At 36.8% G+C, this 25,862-nt stretch overlaps 1 protein-coding gene across 1 annotated transcript in view; it reads left to right on the forward strand.

The window, feature by feature from the left end:
- Positions 1-25,862, forward strand: part of LOC117553194 (M1-specific T cell receptor alpha chain-like) — a 37,513-nt gene that overhangs the window by 10,891 nt on the left and 760 nt on the right. The window contains exons 3-6 of the mRNA XM_034227005.1: positions 595-653; positions 22,335-22,535; positions 22,957-22,995; positions 24,954-25,061. Coding sequence (XP_034082896.1) covers positions 595-653; positions 22,335-22,535; positions 22,957-22,995; positions 24,954-25,061 — 407 coding nt within the window. The remainder of the gene's footprint in view (positions 1-594; positions 654-22,334; positions 22,536-22,956; positions 22,996-24,953; positions 25,062-25,862) is intronic.

Raw genomic sequence — 25,862 nt, forward strand, 5'->3', positions numbered from 1 at the left:
TACATCATAAATACATTCAAAGGAACTCGTAGTTTTCTGTGATGCAGCTTGAAAGCATCAAATGCCAGGAGCTAATGAAACACAACAAATGAACAATATGTCAAAAAACACGAAGATTTGAAAATGTTTTCATGAGCAGAAAGAGCGTAGAGCATTACGAGTAAAAACAACAATACGGTGACATTTAATTATAATATATATTAATAATCAGAAGTCTCTGAAGTGAAGTGGATGTTTGGCTCAGTTTGTGTCGTGGAGCTTCGTGCTGTGTGACTACGGGAGCTCAAGTTAAATTAATCTTTGGAAGAGGATCCAGAGTAACCGTGGAAACCAGTGAGTACTGATATACATTATACATACATTAGAAATAGCTTGTAGTTTTCTGCTGCAACTTAAAAACCAGTATCTCTAAAATGTCAGGAACTAATAAAACCCTAAAAAATGAAAAACTAAGATTTGAAAACGTTTTAATGAGCAGAAAGATTCTCTAGATCGTGATTAAATAAATCAATACGGAAACATTTGATATGAAATATAATAATGAGAAGTCTCTCATGTTAAATGGAGTTTGTGTCGTGGAGCTTCGTGCTGTGTGAATACTGGAGGATATAAGATGATCTTTGGAAGAGGAACCAGAGTAACCGTGGAAACCAGTGAGTACTGAGATTATATATATTTGATACAAAGCCTCTTTAAACACAAAGCAGAATTTAAATGTTCAAATATCGAGCCTCTGGACTGCAGTTTGGAAATCACAACGATTTGAATGAGTTTTTAGAAGACAGATTTAATGCTAATATGTAAATGTACCTTAACAATTACATTTAATATTGATAATCCGTTTTAAATGGATGCAGAGACTTTCTTTAACTTGAGGAGAAAAACTTCAGTGTTTAAATCGAACAAAAATAAAACCAGGATTAAAATAAACTTGTTATCTGCAGTTTGAAAAGCAGAACTAATTCAACATCAGGAACTAAAAACACGTCCATTAAGTCTTTAAGTTAAATCCATGTTTTCTGAGAGGAGTTTGGTTGAGTTTGTGTCATGGAGCTTCGTGCTGTGTGAATACTGGAGGTTCATATCAGATCATCTTTGGAAGAGGAACCAGAGTAACCGTGGAAACCAGTGAGTAACGATATACATCATTAATAAAAAATAACTTGCAATTTGTTAACGAATATCTCTAATATGTCAGGAACAAAATCCCAAACCATTACAAAATGTAAACACGTTTTAATGAGCAGAAAGACGTCTGGATCGTTAAACAATAAATACGGTAACATTTAATATATAATATAAATTAATAATCAGAAGTCTCTGAAGTGAAGTGGATGTTTGTCTGAGAGGAGTCTGGTTGAGTTTGTGTCGTGGAGCTTCGTGCTGTGTGAATACTGGTGGAGGATTTAAGATCATCTTTGGAAGAGGAACCAGAGTCATAAACATTATTCATAACAATGATCCAAACTTAAATGTTTTCCAAACGTATGAAACCAGTGTTTAAAAATATGTAATAACACGTTATCTCGAACTAAATCTATAAGATATCCAAACATAATACAACTCACCATGAAAAACCATAAATAAATAAAACATCTACAATGTTTTTATCATATTTTACATAAATCAATACGGTAACATTTGATATATAATATATATTAATAATCAGAAGTCTCTGAAGTGAAGTGGATGTTTGGCTCAGTTTGTGTCGTGGAGCTTCGTGCTGTGCGACTAGCGGAGGATCAACTAAAGTCATCTTTGGACGAGGAACCAGAGTAACCGTTGAGACCAGTGAGTAACAATATCAACTAAATAAAACCTCGTTCTAAACTCAGCTGCTTTAAGAGGACGATTTAAAACACTTTACTAGGATACCCAATACATAATAATTGAGTGTCACGGCTCTGAAGTCAATACCAACGTATAATATGAAAAGAGACAAAGCTGGCACGTCTCATTCCATTTAGAGTTAATGATGAAACGTAGGTTGGGTTTGTGTCGTGGAGCTTCGTGCTGTGCGAATGCTGCAGGAGCGAGAAAGATGATCTTTGGAAGAGGATCCAGAGTAACCGTGGAAACCAGTGAGTAATAATAGATATCAATTATTTAAAAGAAATTCGGGAATGCTGCGTTTTTAACAACAAACGTTACAGTGTTAGACATATAAGGGATTTCATGTGTTTTAAACGACGGAAGAGCACTAGGGCCGCATGGGGTTCATTCTGACCAACAGTGAGTTCATCACGACTGATTTCTGGAGATGCAAAAACATGTTCCCCCAAATTTAGATTTCTCTCCTCGAAATTAAGACTTTTTCATAAAATTCAGATAAAAAATGACTTTTCTTCCTCAAAATTCTAGCTTTTTTTCTCCAGAATCCTGACTTTACACAGAACTAAAAGAATAACGTTTGTCAGACCTAAAGACATCGTTGCCACGTGGCCCTAATCCTCTTCCGTACTAAACAGCAGTAGATCAACGGCTCATACAATCCGCACTAAGTCAAAAACAAAACCTTTATAAGAAATGAAAATCTAAGAAGTAAAATACTGCGAAAACAAAAATGAAAAAGTGTTGAAATAATGTCTTGAGAATAAAATAGGATCCAGTTGAAAAGGTTGTATTCAGAATAATCCTGGAGAGAATTAAAATACTTCACAAACCGTTAAATCTGAATATAATTGAGTGTGTTTTTCTGATGGAGTTGGGTTGAGTTTGTGTGATGGAGCTTCGTGCTGTGTGACTGGTGGAGGTCAAGCTAAGATCATCTTTGGAAGAGGAACCAGAGTAACCGTTGAAACCAGTGAGTACTGAGATATATTATAAATATAAATTATACAACATTTTATCACAACATCTACAGAAGTATGAAACCAGTATTTGAAAATATTTAAAAACGTGTTGTCGTCTGGACCAGAATCAATAAAACAACAAGGCTTTTATCATATTTTATATATATCAGTACCTTAACATTTTAATATAATTACATATATTAATAATGAATGGTTTGAAGGGAATATAATGACTGTTTAGTTCAGAGAGTTTGTGTCATGGAGCTTCGTGCTGTGTGAGTACTGATGGATATCAGATCATCTTTGGAAGAGGAACCACACTAAGCGTTGAAACCAGTGAGTACTGAGATATATTCAACATTCATTATATATAATCTGTAGTTTTCGACTGCAACTTTAAAACCAGTTTCTAAAAAATGTAACTTTGAAAAGCCTAAAAATGTACAACCATGAAAACATTTTAAATATGTTTTAATGAGCAAAAAGTCCGTCTAGATCGTTAAAAACAAATACCTTAACATTTCCTATATAATATATCAAGGTCCAGGTCAAGGTTCTTTATTTGTCATACGAACATAGCTACAGAGCATGTATGTCGATGAACATCTTAGGTCACAGGCTTCTCCAACAGAGCAACACAATAATACAGAAAAACTGAAAAATATAGTGAAGTAAATATATATATTAATAATGAGAAGTCTCTGAAGTGAAGTGGATGTTTCTCTGAGTGGAGTTTGTACTGAGTTTTACTGTGTGTGAATACTGGAGTTAGGATCATCTTTGGAGGAGGAAGCAGAGTAACCGTGGAAACCAGTGAGTACTGAGATAAATTAAACATTAACGATATATCATCTGTAGTTTTCTCTGAAGCTTCAAAACCAGTTTCTATAAAATGTCATGAACAAAGAAAAGCCTAAAAATTAACAACCATAGAAAACATTGAAATACTTTTTTATGAGCAGAAAGACCGTCTAGATCGTTATAAACAAATACCTTAACATTTCATATATAATATAAATTAATAATGAGAAGTCTCTGAAGAGAAATTGATGTTTCTCTGAGTGGAGTTTGTGTCATGGAGCTTCGTGCTGTGTGAATACTGGAGGTGTAAATAAGATCATCTTTGGAGGAGGAACCAGAGTAACCGTTGAAACCAGTGAGTACTGAGATATATATTATAATAATTATCAATAAGGACCGTCTTTAAAAAACAACACCTGTATTTTACTAAACATTGAATCAGGACCAAGTGGAGAAAATGCAATACTTTCCTTTATCAAACGATAACAAGTGCATTTAATGAATACAATATTTAAAATGTGTATTTACTCTTTAATGCAATGTGAGGCTTTTATTAATTAACTGTATTTATCGTAAATGTCGTATAAATCAATGTTTTTCTGAATGGAGTTTGTACATTAAATATAAGATTAAACATAATATATGACAGAAGTTTATAATGATGTAGTATTTTAATTAAAATAACCGTTATTACTGGAGACTTTCGAACCGTCAGTTTGTGTCATGGAGCTTCGTGCTGTGTGAATGCAGACGGACGGAAACTGATCTTTGGAAGAGGAACCAGAGTAACTGTGGAAACCAGTGAGTAACGAGATACAGTTTATTAATTATTCAAAGCGTCTTTCAACAAAAGCTTTGGCGTTTTTACTTTGGTAAATATAAAACCAGAATTAAAACTAATAACATGCAAATATAACGTTTCAGGAAACACAATAAATACAGAATAAAAAACAACTTTTAAAGAAGAAGCAGTGATTGTTTAAAGATTCTCTAAATCATAATACATTTATAAATCATGAACCCTATTGAGTTCTACCTGAAGGCACGATGAAAGTTAATTGACTTTGTATTAAAGGTAATTTAGTGATTACAATTCAATCATTTAGGCTAAAGGCTCGATCTGAGATCAATGAGTTTGGTTCAGTTTGTGTCGTGGAGCTTCGTGCTGTGTGACTACTGGAGGAGCAAATCAATTCAAACTCATCTTTGGAGGAGGAAGCAGAGTAACCGTTGAAACCAGTGAGTACTGAGATCAATTAAACATTAACGATATACATCTGTAGTCTTCTCTGTAGCTTCAAAACCAGTTTCTATAAAATGTCATGAACAAAGAAAAGCCTAAAAATGTACAGCCATGAAAACATTTTAAATATGTTTTTATGAGCAGAAAGACCGTCTAGATCGTTATAAACAAATACCGTAACAATTCATATATAATATAAATTAATAATGAGAAGTCTCTGAAGAGAAATTGATGTTTCTCTGAGTGGAGTTTGTGTCATGGAGCTTCGTGCTGTGTGAGTACTGGATATAATAAGATCATCTTTGGGAGAGGAACCAGAGTAACCGTTGAAACCAGTGAGTACTGAGATACATTATAAGTATTATTTATTTGGAGCATATTAAATAAAACTGTTTACTGGAACGCATACAACACCAAAGGAGTAGTGAATAAAAAAAGAAGATAAAATTCACATAAAATCAGAAATTAATTCACATCTTTCATCTTAAAGACATTTATTCTTTCCGTGGACAAAGTAGTCTGTTTATGTTTAGTGAGATAATTACTGCAGAACACAGAAATGTTAAATCCAGTTTGTGTCATGGAGCTTCGTGCTGTGTGAATACTGGATTGAATAAGATCATCTTTGGGAGAGGAACCAGAGTAACCGTGGAAACCAGTGAGTAAAGATATCAATTATACAACATTTTAACACAAACTTTAATGTTCTACAGAAGTATGAAACCAGTATTTAAAAATATTTAAAAACGCGTTGTCGTCTGGACCCGAATCTATAAAACAAGATTTTTATCATATTTTATATCTATATATATCAGTACCTTAATATTCAATAAATAATATATATTAATAATATATTGTTTTAAAGGAATATAATGACTGTTTAATCCGGACAGAAGTGGAGTTTAGTTCAGAGAGTTTGTGTCATGGAGCTTCGTGCTGTGTGAGTACTGTGAATAAGATCATCTTTGGAAGAGGATCCAGACTAACCATTGAAACCAGTGAGTACTGAGATACAGTTTATTATTTATACAAAGCGTCTTGAAACACAAGCTTTGGCGTTTTTACTTTGGCAAATATAAAACCAGAATTAAAACTAATAACATGCAAATATAAAGTTTCAGGAACTAAGAAAACACTAAAAGTACCGGATACAAAACAACTTTTAAAGAAGAAGCAGTGATTGTTTAAAGATTCTCTAAATCATATTAGATGTATTAAAAATGAACCTTATTGTGTTCTACCTGAAGGCACTTGTATTAAAAAAGGTAATTTAGTGAGTACAATTTAGGCTAAAGGTCCGATCTGAGATCAATGAGTTGGGTTCAGTTTGTGTCATGGAGCTTCGTGCTGTGTGAATACTGGAAGTGTAAATAAGATCATCTTTGGAGGAGGAACCAGAGTAACCGTGGAAACCAGTGAGTAAAGATATCAATTATACAACATTTTAACACAAACTTTAATGTTCTACAGATGTATGAAACCAGTATTTAAAAATATTTAAAAATGCGTTGTCGTCTGGACCCGAATCTGATAAACAACAAGGCTTTTATCATATTGTATATATATCAGTACCTTAACATTTTAATATATAACATATATTAATAATGAATTGTTTTAAGGGAATATAATGGCTGTTTAATCCGGACAGAAGTGGAGTTTAGTTCAGAGAGTTAGTGTCATGGAGCTTCGTGCTGTGTGAATACTGGAAGTGGATATAAGATGATCTTTGGAGGAGGAAGCAGAGTAACCGTTGAAACCAGTGAGTACTGAGATATATTAAACATTTAAACACAATCAGAACAGAATGTAAAGAAAGAGTTAATAGTTGGACTCAGCGAAAACTACAAAACAGAATCTGACTTGTGTCCAGTCAGTGATGTGCTCGATGCACTTGCTCAGTGTTGCAATCGGAGAATAGTCTCCTGGTGTAATCTTTAAATACATCTGGGTGTCAGCTGCATAGCTGTGATAACTTAGTTCGTTGTTTTTAATCGTTTGAGCCAGCGGTCGCATATATATATTAAAAAGCAGAGGTCCTACGATGGAGCCTTGAGGGACCCCGCATGTCATATTTGTAAACGCTGAAGTGAAGTTGCCTATAGAGACAAAGCAATATGTTGTGGTCAACAGTATCAAACGCAGCACTACAGTACAGTCAGTACAGTAAAAAGATCTACAGTAAATATTAAAATATACATATTATTTATGTTTACCTTTTTTATTTTTGATCATAATAAACTATATTAATGAGCGGAGCATAAATGTATGTTATAATTAAAAACCATCAGTTAGGTTGAGTTAGTGTCATGGAGCTTCGTGCTGTGTGAATGGAGCCGATTATAAACTGATCTTTGGAAGAGGAACCAGACTAAGCGTTGAAACCAGTGAGTACTGAGATACATATATTACATATTAATAATACTTAGTGTTTACTTCAATACACACCACCAAAAGAGTAGATGGAAAATAAACCAATTCATGTCAGACCGTAAAACATATCTCATATTATTTTTGAATGTGTTTTTTGACGTAGTTTGTTTTCGTGAGTTTGTGTTGTGGAGCGTCTTTTAAATAATAAATACCCGCTTCACGTGAATTCAAACTAACGAGAGAGTTAAAGAAAATAAATGCTGACTCTGAAGCAGAAATATGAATTCCTCCTTCGAGTCCATGAAATCAGAACAAAGTGGGGAAACAATAGAAAATATGGTGTTTTATTTACAGTTATTTAAAATGTGGATTTGTTTTCAGTCAAAATGGTTAATTATGTTAATAAAATATAATCAGTCAAAACATTTAAATGGGTGTTTTTCTAAACGGTTTTGATCAGTGGGTTAGTGTGATGGAGCGTCGTGCTGTGTGAATGCAAATCAGAATAAGATCATCTTTGGAGGAGGAACCAGAGTAACCGTTGAAACCAGTGAGTACTCATATATACATTCAAAATATTTAAATATCAGCGTCTATAAATACTAGCCGTGTAAATGGTTCAGGGTAAAAGGCTCATCAAATCAGCACAAAGTAGAACGTAATCACAATCCATCCAAATAATCAAAAATACATCAATTACAAAATGTATAAACTTAAATAATGTTATTTATAAAACTGACAGGAAATCATTTGAAGTATTTAAAGTTAAATTGCTGTTACTTTGATTCAGGGAGTTTGTACAGTTAATATAAACATGTGTATTTATGATAAAGCTTTATTATGATGTAGTATCTTTAATGAAATATACAAACCATGTTTATTACTGGAGCCATTCATTTAGGATTATTTGTATATGTTTTCTGACTGGAGTTTGGTTCAGTTAGTGTCATGGAGCTTCGTGCTGTGTGAATGGAGCGGGAAATAAACTTATATTTGGAGGAGGAACCAGAGTAACCGTTGAAACCAGTGAGTACTGAGATATATTAAACATTTAAACACAATCAGAACAGAATGTAAAGAAAGAGTTAATAGTTGGACTCAGCGAAAACTACAAAACAGAATCTGACTTGTGTCCAGTCAGTGATGTGCTCGATGCACTTGCTCAGTGTTGCAATCGGAGAATAGTCTCCTGGTGTAATCTTTAAATACATCTGGGTGTCAGCTGCATAGCTGTGATAACTTAGTTCGTTGTTTTTAATCATTTGAGCCAGCGGTCGCATATATATATTAAAAAGCAAAGGTCCTACGATGGAGCCTTGAGGGACCCCGCATGTCATATTTGTAAACGCTGAAGTGAAGTTGCCTATAGAGACAAAGCAATATGTTGTGGTCAACAGTATCAAACGCAGCACTGTACAGTAAAAATATGTACAGTAAATATTAAAATATACATATTATTTATGTTTACCTTTTTTATTTTTGATCATAATAAACTATATTAATGAGCGGAGCATAAATGTATGTTATAATTAAAAACCATCAGTTAGGTTGAGTTAGTGTCATGGAGCTTCGTGCTGTGTGAATGGAGCCGATTATAAACTGATCTTTGGAAGAGGAACCAGACTAAGCGTTGAAACCAGTGAGTACTGAGATACATTATAAGTATTATTTATTTGGAGCATATTAAATAAAACTGTGTACTGGAACGCATACAACACCAAAGGAGTAGTGAATTAAAAAAAGGATAAAATTCACGTAAGAAAATAATTCACATCTTTAATCTTAATAACATTTATTTAGTAGTCTATTGATGTTTAATGAGATAATTACTGCAGAACACTGACATGTTAAATGGAGTTTGTGTCATGGAGCTTCATGCTGTGTGAATACTGGAGGAAATAAGATCATCTTTGGAGGAGGAACCAGAGTAACCGTGGAAACCAGTGAGTAAAGATATCAATTATACAACATTTTAACACAAACTTTAATGTTCTACAGATGTATGAAACCAGTATTTAAAAATATTTAAAAACGCGTTGTCGTCTGGACCCGAATCTATAAAACAAGGTTTTTATCATATTTTATATCTATATATATCAGTACCTTAATATTCAATAAATAATATATATTAATAATATATTGTTTTAAAGGAATATAATGGCTGTTTAATCCGGACAGAAGTGGAGTTTAGTTCAGAGAGTTTGTGTCATGGAGCTTCGTGCTGTGTGAATACTGGATATAAGATCATCTTTGGAAGAGGATCCAGACTAACCATTGAAACCAGTGAGTACTGATGTCAATTAAACATTCATTATAAAATAACTTATCATCTTCTACTGCAACCTGAAAACGAGTATCTATAAAATGTCATGAACAAAGAAAAGCCTAGAAATTAAAGAACATAAAAAAGGTTAAAACGTTTTAATGAGCAGAAAGAATCTCTTGGCTGTTATAATTAAATAAATCAGCATCTTAACATTTAATGCATAATGTATATTAATAATCAGAAGTCTCTGAAGTTAAATATCTGTTTTTCTGAGTGGAGTTTGGTTCAGTTTGTGTCATGGAGCTTTGTGCTGTGTGAATACTGGAACTAAGATCATCTTTGGAAGAGGAACCAGACTAACTGTTGAAACCAGTGAGTAACGATAAAGATTATAAATATTAATTATACACAATTAAAACACAAACTTAAAGGTTTAATAAATGCATGAAACCAGTATTTAAAAAGATCGTAAGGACACGTTATCTGGACCATAATCTGAAAACTAACAAGGTTTTGATCTTATTTGAACAAATATCAGTATCTTAACATGTAATATCATAACATATATTAATAATATATAGTTTTAAGGGAATAAAATGACTGTTTAATCCGGACAGAAGTGGAGTTTAATTCAGAGAGTTTGTGTCATGGAGCTTCATGCTGTGTGAATACTGTGAATAAGATCATCTTTGGAAGAGGATCCAGACTAACCGTTGAAACCAGTGAGTACTGACATAAATTAAACATTAATTATAAAATAGCTTGTCGTCTTCTACTGCAACCTGAAAACAAGTATCTATAAAATGTCAGGAACAAAGAAAAGTCAAAAAAAACGTTTTAATGAGCAGAAAGACGTCTGGATCGTTATAAATCAATCAATGCTTTTATCAATATTTAAGAGGAACCAGACTAACCGTTGAAACCAGTGAGTACTGATAAATAAATATAATGTATATACAGTGTCTTTACAATGTTAACTTGAATACACACAACCATAATACTATATAAATAAAATACAATAATATGAATAAAAAATACGACAAGAATAAATAATTCAATTTGTTTTTCATTTTTAGATTTAATTTGATTTATAATTAATATTAGTTTTTTGTATTTCTCTTAAAAAAACTGATAGATACACAAATAATATACAATATATTTATACTGTTTTTTTGCTTCACTGAGTTCAATATATTTAATCCAAATGATCATAACTACTAAATATATGATATAAATGTTAAATTAATTTAAACCCGTTTTACATGTTGTTCTTTAACTTGATGCCACTCTGGTTTTTTATGAAGAAAACATATTTATTTTCTGTTTAATAAAAGCTTGAGGATATTAGTTTCTCACAGAAACATCAATAAAAACATGATTCACTTCACACAACATCTGAATTAAAGATAATGGATCATGACCATTTGATAAATCCTCGGAGGAATACACATTAAAACACTTTGCTCAGAATCACTCAATTAAATCCATGTTTTCTGAGTGCAGTCTGGTTCAGTTTGTGTCATGGAGCTTCATGCTGTGTGACTACTGGAGCTAATCAATACAAGATCCTCTTTGGAAGAGGAACCAGACTAACGATTGATCCCAGTGAGTACTGAGAAACACACCACATATTATTCATACACAGTGTTTACTTTAATACAGAAGAGGAGAAGACAAATTAAATCATTAATGTCAAACCCTAAAACAGCTGCTGCAGAAATGCGATCAACAAAACAAATACTTATCTTTAATTGAAATAATATCCTGGTTTTTTTAAGGCATAAAAACAAGGATTTTCCGAAGATTTGAAAACGTTTTATTGAGCATAAAGATTCTCTAGATCGCTATAGTTAAATAAATCAGTACAGTAACATGTTATATATAATATTTATTAATAATCAGAAGTCTCTAAAGTTTAATTGATGTTTTTCTGAGTGGAGTTTGGTTGAGTTTGTGTCATGGAGCTTCATGCTGTGTGAATACTGGTGGAAGTGGATTTAAGATGATCTTTGGAGGAGGAACCAGAGTAACCGTTGAAACCAGTGAGTACTGAGATATATATATTATTTATATAAAGCATCTTTATGGAAATAGCAACCTATATTATGAGTCAAGACAAAAAAACGTAGAGTTAAAAGGATGTGGTTTTATTTTTAAACTAATGGATGCTAACGGACAGAAATGCCACTTACAGAAAATATTATCTATCATTTTTATTTATTTTTTTACCTACATTTTCTGATTAACTTGAGTCCTGATCAGAACTACCAGAACGACGCTTTCATTTTCAGAATGTAACCCTAACCCTACTGCTGCTAACCCTAACCCTACTGCTGCTAACCCTAACCCTAACCCTACTGCTGCTAACCCTAACCCTACTGCTGCTAACCCTAACCCTACTGCTGCTAACCCTAACCCTACTGCTGCTAACCCTAACCCTACTGCTGCTAACCCTAACCCTACTGCTGCTAACCCTAACCCTAACCCTACTGCTGCTAACCCTAAGCCTACTGCTGCTAACCCTAACCCTACTGCTGCTAACCCTAACCCTACTGCTGCTAACCCTAACCCTAACCCTACTGCTGCTAACCCTAACCCTACTGCTGCTAACCCTAACCCTACTGCTGTTAACCCTAACCCTACTGCTGCTAACCCTAACCCTACTGCTGCTAACCCTAACCCTACTGCTGCTAACCCTAACCCTAACCCTACTGCTGCTAACCCTAACACTACTGCTGCTAACCCTAAGCCTACTGCTGCTAACCCTAACCCTACTGCTGCTAACCCTAACCCTACTGCTGCTAACCCTAACCCTACTGCTGCTAACCCTAACCCTAACCCTACTGCTGCTAACCCTAACCCTACTGCTGCTAACCCTAACCCTACTGCTGTTAACCCTAACCCTACTGCTGCTAACCCTAACCCTACTGCTGTTAACCCTAACCCTACTGCTGCTAACCCTAACCCTACTGCTGTTAACCCTAACCCTACTGCTGCTAACCCTAACCCTAAGCCTAAACCTAGAAAATAAGTCAGATTTTCACGAACTAATACGATTTATTTTGGATAATGGCGCAGTTTTAAAGTTGTCCAATTAAAGATTTAAAGATGCTTTTATTATTTGTAATAAATACCAATCAAGACTGAGAGAAAAACGAGTCAAACTGTTTCTCTGCTTTAGAAACAACATTTGAATATACATGTTGTTTAATATGATAATCCTTTATGAAGTGAATGGAAATGGAAAACTGATATTTACGACTGGAGACAGAAATATCTCTGAGTGGAGTTTGGTTGAGTTTGTGTGATGGAGCTTCACGCTGTGTGAATGCTGGAGCTAAGATGATCTTTGGAAGAGGAAGCAGAGTAACCGTTGAAACCAGTGAGTACTGAGATATATATTATTCAAATGAAGGTAAACTTTACTCGTACAGAACCAGAACAGAAGAAAAGACGATAAAAGGTTTTAATAATCTGACATTGATGGAAATAAATCTCATAAAATCAGTATAGAAATTAAAGTCATTTTAAAGCTAAATGTCCAAAATGCTGCAGTGTTGGAGTTATCCAAAGATTTAAAGATGCTTTCATCGCTTATCATAATCAATACCAAACAAATCCCATCCTGTATTCGCCAGCAGCGAACGGGAACGCTGCCGATGGAAGGCAACAGTAGAAAGATAAGACCCACTTATTAAATAAAGAGGCAAGCGAACGTAAATATAAAAACAAATAATGCAAATAACGGTAAAGAATGCCATCACTAAAATCCCACCTCTACAGTTAATACTGACGGATGCATCGAATTCATGATGAAGTGTCTCTGGTGAATAAAGACACTAGCGTTATGGATCCATAATGTGTTCTACCTGAAGGCCGATCAGACTTGATTTAATTTGTATTAAAAAGGTAATTTAGTGAGTACAATTGAATCGTTTAGGCCAAAGATCCCGATCTGAAATCCATGTTGATCAGAGTGTGGTTCAGTTTGTGTCGTGGAGCCTCATGCTGTGTGAACGCTGGAGGGAATACTAAACTGATCTTTGGAAGAGGAACCAGAGTAACCGTGGAAACCAGTGAGTACTGAGATATTAACCATTACTGATCTGGTGATCATACTATCATTAAAAACAGAAATACCTCGTATGAAACTGTTGATGAAACAACGCTCTGAAATGTAAAACCGTCTGGATGAAGCTGTAGTTTAAGAGTTGATATGCTTTAGAAATAAGATCATAATATATCAATAAAAATAGTTATTATTAAAAATACAATACTTGCTTTCCTACATGAGGTTTGGTTGAGTTTGTGTCATGGAGCTTCGTGCTGTGTGAATGATGGAAGTGGATTTAAGATCATCTTTGGAGGAGGAACCAGAGTAACCGTTGAAACCAGTGAGTAGGAATATATATATATTATGAATATTAAATATATTTATATTTATAGGAGAATCTTAAAAAAACAGCTGCAGCTGGGTTTTACACAGAAAGCAGAAAGAATGAAGTCAAACACTTTTCAAATGATAAGAAATAGCTCTGACATGATGATGATGGGTGTTTCTATTATTTCTTGTTATTGAAAATAGTCACCATGCATGCAGAGTCTCTAATATTAAATACAGCATGTCCTGGTGGAGTTTGTGTCATGGAGCTTCACGCTGTGTGAATGCTGGATATGACAAGATCATCTTTGGAAGAGGAACCAGAGTAACCATTGAAACCAGTGAGTCTTTATCAATTATGAATTATAAGTAACTCGTAGTCTTCTCTGTAGCTTCAAAACCAGTTTCTATAAAGTGTCATGAACAAAGAAAAGCCTAAACATGAACAACCATAGAAAACATTTTAAATATGTTTTATGAACAGAAAGACCGTCTAGATTGTTATAAACAAATACGGTAACATTTAATATATAATATAAATTAATAATCAGAAGTCTCTGAAGTGAAATCCATGTTTGTCTGAACTGAGTTTGGTTGAGTTTGTGTCATGGAGCTTCGTGCTGTGTGAATACTGGAGTTAAGATGATCTTTGGAAGAGGAACCAGAGTAACCGTGGAAACCAGTGAGTACTGAGATACATATGATCATAATTCATAATAAGGACCGTCTTTAAACAACAACATTGACTCAGAACCAAGTAGAGAAAATACAATACTTTCATTTATCAATCCATGGATGTAACATCTCTAATGTAGTAGGAAGTGAAGCTGCATTTCTTTTATGAAACATTTAAAATATCTACTCTTTAATGCAAACTGAGGCTTTATTCATTGACTGGAATGTAATTATTTTAAACAAAGTGGTAAATGTTAAAAATATGTTTGTGTCATGGAGCTTCGTGCTGTGTGAATACTGGAAGTGGAGTTTATAAGATAATCTTTGGAGGAGGAACCAGAGTAACCGTGGAAACCAGTGAGTACTGAGATTTATTAGTCTTTAATAACTTTATTAGTTTATGAAGCATTGGGCTAACGGGTTGAAATTGTTGACGAAACACTCCGGAGAAAATGTTAACTTTTAAAAAACTCACATTTTGATCGGAGTGATTTTTTGCATTTTTCAAAATATTTCAGACGGTTTTAATGAAACATAAATCAGATGAGAAAACTCTCACATCTGAAATCCATGTCTTCTGGAGAGCAGTTTGTGTCATGGAGCTTCATGCTGTGTGACTACTTTCGGCTCACAGAAAATAATCTTTGGGAGAGGAACCAGAGTAACCGTGGAAACCAGTGAGTACTGATATTTATTAGTCTTTAATAACTGTATTAGTTTATGAAGCATTGGGCTAACGGGTTGACGAAACACTCTTAAACTTTTAAAAAGCTCACATTTTTATCTGAGAGATTTTTTGCAGTTTTCAATGAATTTAATACGGTTTTAATGAAACTGAACCTGACGTTGGATCATTAATAAGATTAGATTAATCTGAGATCCATGTTTTCTGAGTGGAGTTTGGTTGAGTTTGTGTCATGGAGCTTCATGCTGTGTGAATACTGGATTTAAGATGATCTTTGGGAGAGGAACCAGAGTAACCGTGGAAACCAGTGAGTACTGATAGATATTAGTCGTTAATAACTTTATTAGTTGCTGCCAATCAAAGAAAGCCCAATTCTTAACATGTTTACTTTAGTAACAGTAATACCTTCATGGTAAAACAGTGCAGCTATTGTAGAGATCAGAAACACTGTGTGACCGGAGCAGGAAACTTCAAACTGCTGTTTGGAGAAGGAACCAAGCTAACTGTAGACACCAGTGAGTATCAAACATATATATATATATATATATACAATATAAGTGTAACTGTTCACAGACGATGTGACGCTGAATATCTTTACGTTGTTTGTGAGTATTTCCATTTAATACATCTTATACTTCCATTGTAGTACCAACTTTGTACTGCATTATATTACTTACCTCTCACAGCTACTAGTTACTTTCAGATATGAAAAACACAACATATATTAATGCAGTACTGATTAACATCTACCGTTCAGAGTACTGATTACTTTAAAACCGGGACTTAATGGAGTATTTTTAATGTGTAGTATTTGTAGTTGTACTGCAGTACTGAGTACTTCCTCGCTGTTGGTACTGTAGTTTTTTGTGGTGATACGAAACACTGTGTGACTGGAACGTGGAATATAATATTTGGAGAAGGAACCAAACTAACTGTAGAAACCAGTGAGTATCAAATACTTCAAGCAGACGACACTTAACTGAGAATACTTAATGCTTCTACTTAGGTGACATTTTGAAACCAGGACTTAATGGAGTATTTTTAACGTGTAGTATTTGTAGTTTTACTGCCGTACTGCAGTACTTCTCGCTGTTTGTACTGTAGTTCTTTGTGGTGATACGAAACACTGTGTGACTGGATCAGGGAGCAGGACAATAATATTTGGAGAAGGAACCAAAGTGATGGTGGATGGCCGTGAGTTCAGTTCTTCTCGTATTCCCACAAACAGATGTTGCTCTGCTCGATAATACTCATACCGTGCAAAGTCATCTTTTTAATGATTTGAACTAAAGTCAGACAAAGATGTTATGAATATCTGTCTTAATGTTCTGAAGCCCTTTTCTGTACAAAAACACCAGGTTCTGTAACATTCACAAAACGGGTTATTTTCTCCATAATAGGAGAGTGTGTCTCTGTGTGTGTCGCTGTGTGTGTCGCTGTGTGTGTCGCTGTGTGTGTCGCTGTGTGTGTCGCTGTGTGTGTCGCTGTGTGTGTCGCTGTGTGTGTCGCTGTGTGTGTCGCTGTGTGTGTCGCTGTGTGTGTCGCTGTGTGTGTCCCTGTGTGTGTCGCTGTGTGTGTCGCTGTGTGTGTCACTGTGTGTGTCGCTGTGTGTGTCGCTGTGTGTGTGTCGCTGTGTGTGTCTCTGTGTGTGTCGCTGTGTGTGTCGCTGTGTGTGTGTCGCTGTGTGTGTGTCGCTGTGTGTGTCTCTGTGTGTGTCGCTGTGTGTGTCGCTGTGTGTGTCGCTGTGTGTGTCCCTGTGTGTGTCGCTGTGTGTGTCGCTGTGTGTGTGTCGCTGTGTGTGTGTCGCTGTGTGTGTCTCTTGTTGTGTCCTGTGTGTGTCGCTGTGTGTGTCGCTGTGTGTGTCGCTGTGTGTGTCGCTGTGTGTGTCACTGTGTGTGTCTCTGTGTGTGTCCCTGTGTGTGTCGCTGTGTGTGTCGCGCGTTTCAAACTCATCTTCAGCTCTGGCACCAAACTGAGCGTTGAACACAGTAAGTGTATTTATTATTCATTAGAATTCAATATAATCTGATAAAAGGTTTTACAGTTAGTGCTAAACACAAAGTCAAAAGAAAATATTGCATCAATAGAGAAACAAATCTCCCAAAAGCATAATAGTACTTTCATATAAATATGTTGTATTGTTTATTTGTTGATGTATACAATGGCATCCTCAGCATACACTGCTATCTTTTATTCTGACGAATACGCCCGGTTATTGTTCGTGTTATTTATTTTTTGGAGTTGAATTCATTTGACTTGCTATTGTGAATTGTTCCAGAAAGTGCTGTTAATCAGTGAAGGAAGTGTGGCTGTTAATATATGTTTTAAGTGTTAAATAGTGTGACTTAAGAAACTGGATTTATACGTCTTGATACAAATGAAACAAATCTATCCCCCGATTTATTTTAAGAGTCGCTTAAATTAAAATAAAATCCACCCAATCATTAGAGAAGCTTTAAATAAGGAACATCACAGTTTAATATTAATTCTGGTCTGAAAACGGATCCTAGTAGACGGAACTCGCCCTAAAGTCACTGGAGTGTTTTCGTCCTGGACGGCGACACTGTGTGAATTACGGAAACAACAAAGTGACTTTTGGATCCGGAACCAAACTGATCATCAACGCGAGTGAGTCTGTGAGTCCACGCTGAGCCTGGGCTTAGTTTCAATCAGATGAGAAAAGATGAATCAGATATGATGTACTTTATTAATCCCAAGTTGGGACATGTTGTGTTGCAGCATAAACCAAAACAAGGCATTGCACATAAGAAGTAGAATAGTAGTAGAAGTAGAAATAAACAATTCTAAAACATAAACAACTAAACGGTCAAAGTAATCGCCGTATTTAATAAAAAACAAATCAGAGTTATAGTCGACAGTCAACTCTAATATTCCTGTTCAAACCGTCAAAACTATGTTTAGGTTTAACGATAACACCATCATTCTAGCTGTTCTGATGTCAAACTGCACTCATTATCACAGCGTTGAGTCGACGTTAACGGTATTAGTTATCTATTGTATTTACTATATATTCTTTGCAGTTATCAACACTTGCATTTCTGTTTAAAACTGTCAATTGTATCACTTTCATAAACACAGTATTAATTCACATTTAACTGAACTGTGACTACATTAGATGTTCAACTTTATATCCGTCCTGATTGATAACTGTACTTCTTATTAGTTAATGACTAGATAACAAGTGTTAACTAGACGTTAACGATGTTACTGATGTTTGAATGTATTGTATTTATACGGTTATTGCATGTCTCTGGAGATCTCAACGCTCCATTTATGAATCTAGATTGAATAAACGTGTTAATTCACATTTAATTTACAGGTAATATCAACGCAGAAGATTTGATATCATTTAGATGGTTGGAAATGTGTGTACGTTTAAAATGACACCATCATTTCACCTTTTCTGATTCAACACTTACTGATTGTTAAATAACAATGAAAACATGCGACTAACGTAGACTTTAGGGCTGCTAGTATTTCTGGTCTTTATGTTCAGGCGTTATATTTTCTAGAGTTTAGAGTCTCGGAGGTTTTTGAAACAGCGTAACGCTCGGTGTGAATGACGGCACGCGCAAACTCATCTTCGGGAGGGGAAGCAGACTCTTCGTACAAACCAGTAGGAATGAAATACACTTTATCATTTGTTTTGTTGGGAAGGGCAGTAGCGTTGTGTCTATAATAGTTTTCTTCAAAGTGTGGGCTTCACGGTGTTTCATAGCAACATCAAAGTGAAGACAGCAGGAACTTAGATGTGCTTTTTTAAAGTAATTGAAGAGAGAAGATTATTCAACACCTGGAATATTTTATAATCTCTAAACGTCCCAGTGAAATCAGGATTGAAGCTTTCCACACTGAGCATTTTAAAATGTTAACTGATTCAGATCTGTTAAGAATTCATCTTGTAGTTTCTAAAAGCAATGCTAAAATCTTTGTTAAAATATTCTGGATGCAAATTGGAAAAATGATCTTAATCTTTTAGGCACTCAAAACGAACCAGACTCTTCGTACAAACTAGTAGGAATGAAATATACTTTATTCTTTGTTCATCCATGGGATTAACCCTAACTCTATAGTTGTTTTCTTAAACGTTTGGGCTTCAGGTGCTTCATAGCAACATCAGACTGAAGACAAGTGGCAACAAGACAGCAGGAACAGAGAGGATTATTCTAAGAGAGCTGAAATATCTTGTGAAATTAAAATCGGTAAAGTCCCAGTTAAGTGAAATTAGGATTTAAGCTTTACTCACTGAGAGATTCAGATATATTTAACACAAGACAGATCTCTTTTCTCATTTTGAAAACCAATGCTAAAATCTTTGTGTTCACGTTAAAATATCCTGGATTCAAAATTGAAAAAAGATCTTTTGAAAGCTAAAAGCGGTCTGATCTGAATCTGAGTTTCTGTCCAACCCGAGTCTCCAGAGAAATGTGAGGTTTCTAGCATCAATATCTGGCACGATGTTTTTGTAGCGTAGCGTCTCAGTGTGTGAACGACGGGACGGGGAAAGTAACATTCGGACGAGGATCCGATCTGCAAATACACATCAGTAAGATTTAACAATATCTGAATCAATAATTCAATTAACCAATTAACAGGTGAACAAAACAACATGGCAGGTACTTTAATGAACAGCTGTTACTTCATTCAATGATCACTGACGCGTCGTTCTGTTGATTAAGAACAAGTGAAACGTTTTTTTTATTGTTGATAAATGATCAATTATGAAGTGAGGCGGCTTGTAATGTATGAAATATGACATTTGAACCAAACAGAGAACGGTGTATTTCTGGTTCTTGGTAAAGTCGGTCAAAGTCTTAAACACAGAAGGGACAGTTCGATAAAGCTTCTCCAGGATTAGATCAGTATGTTTATACCTGAAATGATTTAAACATTGAACTCTAATTTCAATATTGTTTTACGACCATTGTTGTAATTACCCTCGTCCTGAAGGTATATTTGATATCACAACATATACAAACCCTAACTAACGCTAACGCTAGCGCTAACACTAGCGCTAACGCTAACACTAACGCTAACGCTAACACTAACGCTGATATAGATGTGCAAAGAATTCCCAAAAATAAACAGTCAAAACGTATTTTTTCAACAGAAAGAATTTCGAATCAAAACATCATGTCGACTGAGTTACTCAGATATATATTCAAATAAAAACTGATAAACAAATTACAAAAGCGAGCAATGCGTAGAACTATCCAGTCAATAATGATTATAATAATTTCCACTTACATGTTGTTTTTGATTTAGCGTCATTTCTGCAGTTTAGCAGCGTCAGGTTAGCTGAGCGATGACGCAGAGTGGGATCAACGGGAATGGCTTTTGGTTCAGGGGTTGAACTGCAAATTAACACACAAGAGTAAAAAGATCCATTCAATATTATTTAGAAATCATTTCTTATTTGTCATATTCAGATTTATTAATTAGCTTTTAAAATATATCGTTTTTTCTCCAGCTGTTAAAATAAGTCTTAAATTAAGTATTTATTAAATATCCACGTCTCAACTAAACGCTGTTTAAGTTATTTATTTCCTCAGTTACCATCTTCTCCTCTGTTCACAACTACATGCAGCCAACAGCCACACTAACATGCTCTATTGTATTTTAATCATATCTATATTGTGGGCACTTTTATTTTGAATATGTCAAACATTAAAAACATAAATGTCAGACCAAATAAACACAAACGTCAAACTCTCAATAAACTAAATAATTGTGTATTTCTGTTAAAAATGAATAATCAAACTCTTCCTTACAAACAATACACAGATGTTTCATATAAACACACACACCATCAGCACGAAGAAGTCGCTCTAGGTTTTAAGTAGATATAGAAATAAATATGTAGATTAGTGTGTTTGAATCACAGTGTGTGTGTGTGTGTGTGTGTGTGTGTGTGTGTGTGTGTGTGTGTGTGTGTGTGTGTGTGTGTGTGTGTGTGTGTGTGTGTGTGTGTGTGTGTGTGTGTGTGTGTGTGTGTGGTGAGAGAGTGTGTGTGTGTGTGGTGTGTGTGTGTGTGTGTGTTGTTGGTGTGTGTGTTTGTTGTGTGTGTGTGTGTGTGTGGTGTGTTGTGTGTGTGTGTGTGTGTTTGTGTGTGTTTGTGTGGGTTGTGTGTGTTGTGTTGTGTGTGTGTGGTGTGTGTGTGTGTTGTGTGTGTGTGTGTTTTGTGTGTGTTTGGTCCGTGTGTGTGTGTGTGTGTGTGTGTGTGTGTGTGTGTTGTGTGTGTGTGTTTGTGTGTGTGTGTGTGTGTGTGGAGAGTTGTGTGTGTGTGTGTGTGTGTGTGGTGTGTGTGTGTGTGTGTGGTGTGTGTGTGTGAGAGAGTGTGTGTGTGTGTGTGTGTGTGTGTGTGTATGTGTGTGTGTTTGAGTCACAGTGTGTGTGTGTGTGTGTGTGTGTGTGTGTGTGTGTGTGTGTGTGTGTGTGTGTGTGTGTGTGTGTGTGTGTGTGTGTTTGTGTGTTTGTTTGAATCACAGTGTGTGTGTTTGTTTGATTCACAGTGTGTGCGTGTATTTGTGAGTGTGTCTGGATCAGTGTGTGTGTGTATGTGTGTGTGTGTTAGTTTGAATCACAGTGTGTGTGTTTGTGAGTGTGTCTGGATCAGTGTGTGTGTGTGTTTGTTTGAATCACAGTGTGTGTGTTTGTGAGTGTGTCTGGATCAGTGTGTGTGTGTGTGTGTGTGTTTGTGAGTGTGTCTGGATCAGTGTGTGTGTGTGTGTGTGTGTGTGTTAGTTTGAATCACAGTGTGTGTGTTTGTGAGTGTGTCTGGATCAGTGTGTGTGTGTGTTTGTTTGAATCACAGTGTGTGTGTTTGTGAGTGTGTCTGGATCAGTGTGTGTGTGTGTGTGTGTGTTTGTGAGTGTGTCTGGATCAGTGTGTGTGTGTGTTAGTTTGAATCACAGTGTGTGTGTTTGTGAGTGTGTCTGGATCAGTGTGTGTGTGTGTGTGTGTGTGTTTGTGAGTGTGTCTGGATCAGTGTGTGTTGACTCGTCATCACGTTCAAACGCTCGGAGATCGCCCCCCGGTCCAAACCCTGGTAGCGATGTTTGATCCTGTCTCCTCATCATCTTCCTCTCTGTGTCTTTCAGAGGAAGAGTACGAGCCGTCCTTCTACAAGCTGGAGGCTGAACCCACGCCGCTGTGTCTGGCCACCGGCTTCAGCAGAATCCGAGCTGCGGATCAAGACAAAAGTGACATCTTCAACAACAGGGCGGGCGCCGTGAGGATCGAGGGGGACTCACTGTTCAACCAGGTGGGCTACCTGTCCTCTAATCAGACGTGTGAGACAGGTGAGCCTCTTCACACATCATCAGTGTTCAAACAAAGCAGGAGTCATTCACGGCTTCCTTTCTTCACTCTGCTTTTTTGTTGTTGCTCTGAATATTGCAAACACATCTTCAGCAACTTGACAACACTTGCAGCATTTAGAAAACATTCACCAAGGGGTATAAAGCAGATCAACTGCCTCTGCCACTAACCCTTAGTCGTCTCATAACTGTCACTGTTTGCATCTGAAATGACTAGCTTAGCTACGTTAGCTAGCTAGCTCACAGCAGATCAGCAGTAACTCAAATGTGTTCGCCAAGAGGCTATTTGACTATAGTGTGAGCGCCTCGCCCACTTGAGATGACGGGCTGTTTTACTATTCATTAATAATGAAGACCAAAGATTGTGTGCTAATTATAATATGTTGTGTCTGCTGTGTTTCAGGGGGTGGACCGGGTGACTGCGATGACTCTTTGCAGCCAGGTGTGTGTCCGAACAGCTGGTCAATAAACTCTCCAATGCTTTTCTGGAACACTTTTTAATAGTTCAATATTTGTGTTGATTTCTAAACTCTCCCTCAGTTGAAACATTAGCCCTCTACCTGTAGACCCTCTACCTGTAGACCCTCTACCTGTAGACCCTCTACCTGTAGACCCTCTACCTGTAGACCCTCTACCTGTAGACCCTCTACCTGTAGACCCTCTACCTGTAGACCCTGTGACTGTAGACCCTCTACCTGTAGACCCTCTACCTGTAGACCCTCTACCTGTAGACCCTCTACCTGTAGACCCTCTACCTGTAGACCCTGTGACTGTAGACCCTCTACCTGTAGACCCTCTACCTGTAGACCCTCTACCTGTAGACCCTGTGACTGTAGACCCTCTACCTGTAGACCCTCTACCTGTAGACCCTCTACCTGTAGACCCTCTACCTGTAGACCCTCTACCTGTAGACCCTCTACCTGTAGACCCTCTACCTGTAGACCCTGTGACTGTAGACCCTCTACCTGTAGACCCTCTACCTGTAGACCCTCTACCTGTAGACCCTGTGACTGTAGACCCTGTGACTGTAGACCCTCTACCTGTAGACCCTCTACCTGTAGACCCTCTACCTGTAGACCCTCTACCTGTAGACCCTGTGACTGTAGACCCTCTACCTGTAGACCCTCTACCTGTAGACCCTCTACCTGTAGACCCTCTACCTGTAGACCCTGTGACTGTAGACCCTGTGACTGTAGACCCTCTACCTGTAGACCCTCTACCTGTAGACCCTCTACCTGTAGACCCTCTACCTGTAGACCCTCTACCTGTAGACCCTCTACCTGTAGACCCTGTGACTGTAGACCCTCTACCTGTAGACCCTGTGACTGTAGACCCTCTACCTGTAGACCCTGTGACTGTAGACCCTCTACCTGTAGACCCTGTGACTGTAGACCCTCTACCTGTAGACCCTCTACCTGTAGACCCTCTACCTGTAGACCCTCTACCTGTAGACCCTCTACCTGTAGACCCTCTACCTGTAGACCCTCTACCTGTAGACCCTCTACCTGTAGACCCTCTACCTGGTAGGGTCTCACTTGAAGGGAAAATATCTGCACTTTCCTTTTCGTTGGGAGTTTGAATCTTTATGGTTCTTGCACTTCTTGAAAGTGGCTCTGGATCCTCTACCTGTAGACCTGGTAGGGTCTCACTTCCTGTAAGTGGCTCTGGATCAGGTCTCACTTCCTGTAAGTGGCTCTGGATCAGGTCTCACTTCCTGTAAGTGGCTCTGGATCAGGTCTCACTTCCTGTAAGTGGCTCTGGATCAGGTCTCACTTCCTGTAAGTGGCTCTGGATCAGGTCTCACTTCCTGTAAGTGGCTCTGGATCAGGTCTCACTTCCTGTAAGTGGCTCTGGATCAGGTCTCACTTCCTGTAAGTGGCTCTGGATCAGGTCTCACTTCCTGTAAGTGGCTCTGGATCAGGTCTCGTCTCACTTCCTGTAAGTGGCTCTGGATCAGGTCTCACTTCCTGTAAGTGGCTCTGGATCAGGTCTCACTTCCTGTAAGTGGCTCTGGATCAGGTCTCACTTCCTGTAAGTGGCTCTGGATCAGGTCTCACTTCCTGTAAGTGGCTCTGGATCAGGTCTCACTTCCTGTAAGTGGCTCTGGATCAGGTCTCACTTCCTGTAAGTGGCTCTGGATCAGGTCTCACTTCCTGTAAGTGGCTCTGGATCAGAGCGTCGGCTAAAGGACATGTTCTGCAAGGGAATGTATTATTTAGGGTTTTATGTCAGATACTATGAACCACATGTTTACTCTTGATGGTAGAAGTGTTAAGAGTTAAATGTGGACACATGTCAAACTTAAAGAGCAGAGAGTCTCTCCATGTTTATAGTTACAGCGTATATTTGATAGTATAATTAGAGTGTTTTCTAAATGTGTGTGTGTGTGTGTGTTTGCAGACCCTCAGGTGAACCTGGCGTCTCTCACGGTGCTCGGGCTGCGGCTCCTCTTCATGAAGACCGTGGTGTTCAACGTCCTGCTGACGCTGCGCCTCTGGATCACTTCCTGTGAGCAAACACTCACTATTATTAGAATCATAATAATGCATTTTATTTATAGAGCAGATTTGATTTCGTGTAAAACAATAATACAACATAATAATAACAATGAAATGAAACAAGAGAATTATGATACTGTACAAACTTAAGCAGAATGTTAAGAACGATATGACTGATGATATAAACAAATGATTACACATCTGAAAAGGGGCGGGAAGAAGTGTCCACTGATGTAATCCCACCCTTCTCCCAACAACTACATTTTTAACATATCAATTATTATTTTTTGCTTTAAAAAATACATGTTATTGAAAAACAAACAATACGTAAAAACAACAAATAAATAAACAAACAAATACATGAGAGGTAAATGGTGATCAAGAAAAGATGAGTGAGAATTCATAAAAACATAATTAAAACAACACACTTAAAATATATAAGGTATATATTATCCTCAAATATATATTATTAGGTTTTAAAACAGAAAACATCTCACTTTTGTTTCTATAATGAAGCCGGAGACAGAAAAGTGCAACAAATCTCGGGACCACTTTACAACAAGAATACCCTCATAGCGGGTTTACGAATAGTTTGTAATTCGTTTATTAATTAGGTTGTGAACACTTTATAAATCATTAATAAGCTTTTATAAGACATGAGATAAACAGGGCGACTGTGACCGGTTGCTGGCCACATAGTGAGCCCACATGTATCTGTACGGCTAAGCCTTATATTGGCTACCTAGCCTACTTCGTCTCCTTCATCAGCCAGCATCCTTGGTATCTGTTGCTCACTGAGTTGATTCTCGCT

The sequence above is a fragment of the Gymnodraco acuticeps genome, unplaced genomic scaffold, assembly GCF_902827175.1.
Source record: "Gymnodraco acuticeps unplaced genomic scaffold, fGymAcu1.1, whole genome shotgun sequence".
Classification (NCBI taxonomy): domain Eukaryota; kingdom Metazoa; phylum Chordata; class Actinopteri; order Perciformes; family Bathydraconidae; genus Gymnodraco; species Gymnodraco acuticeps.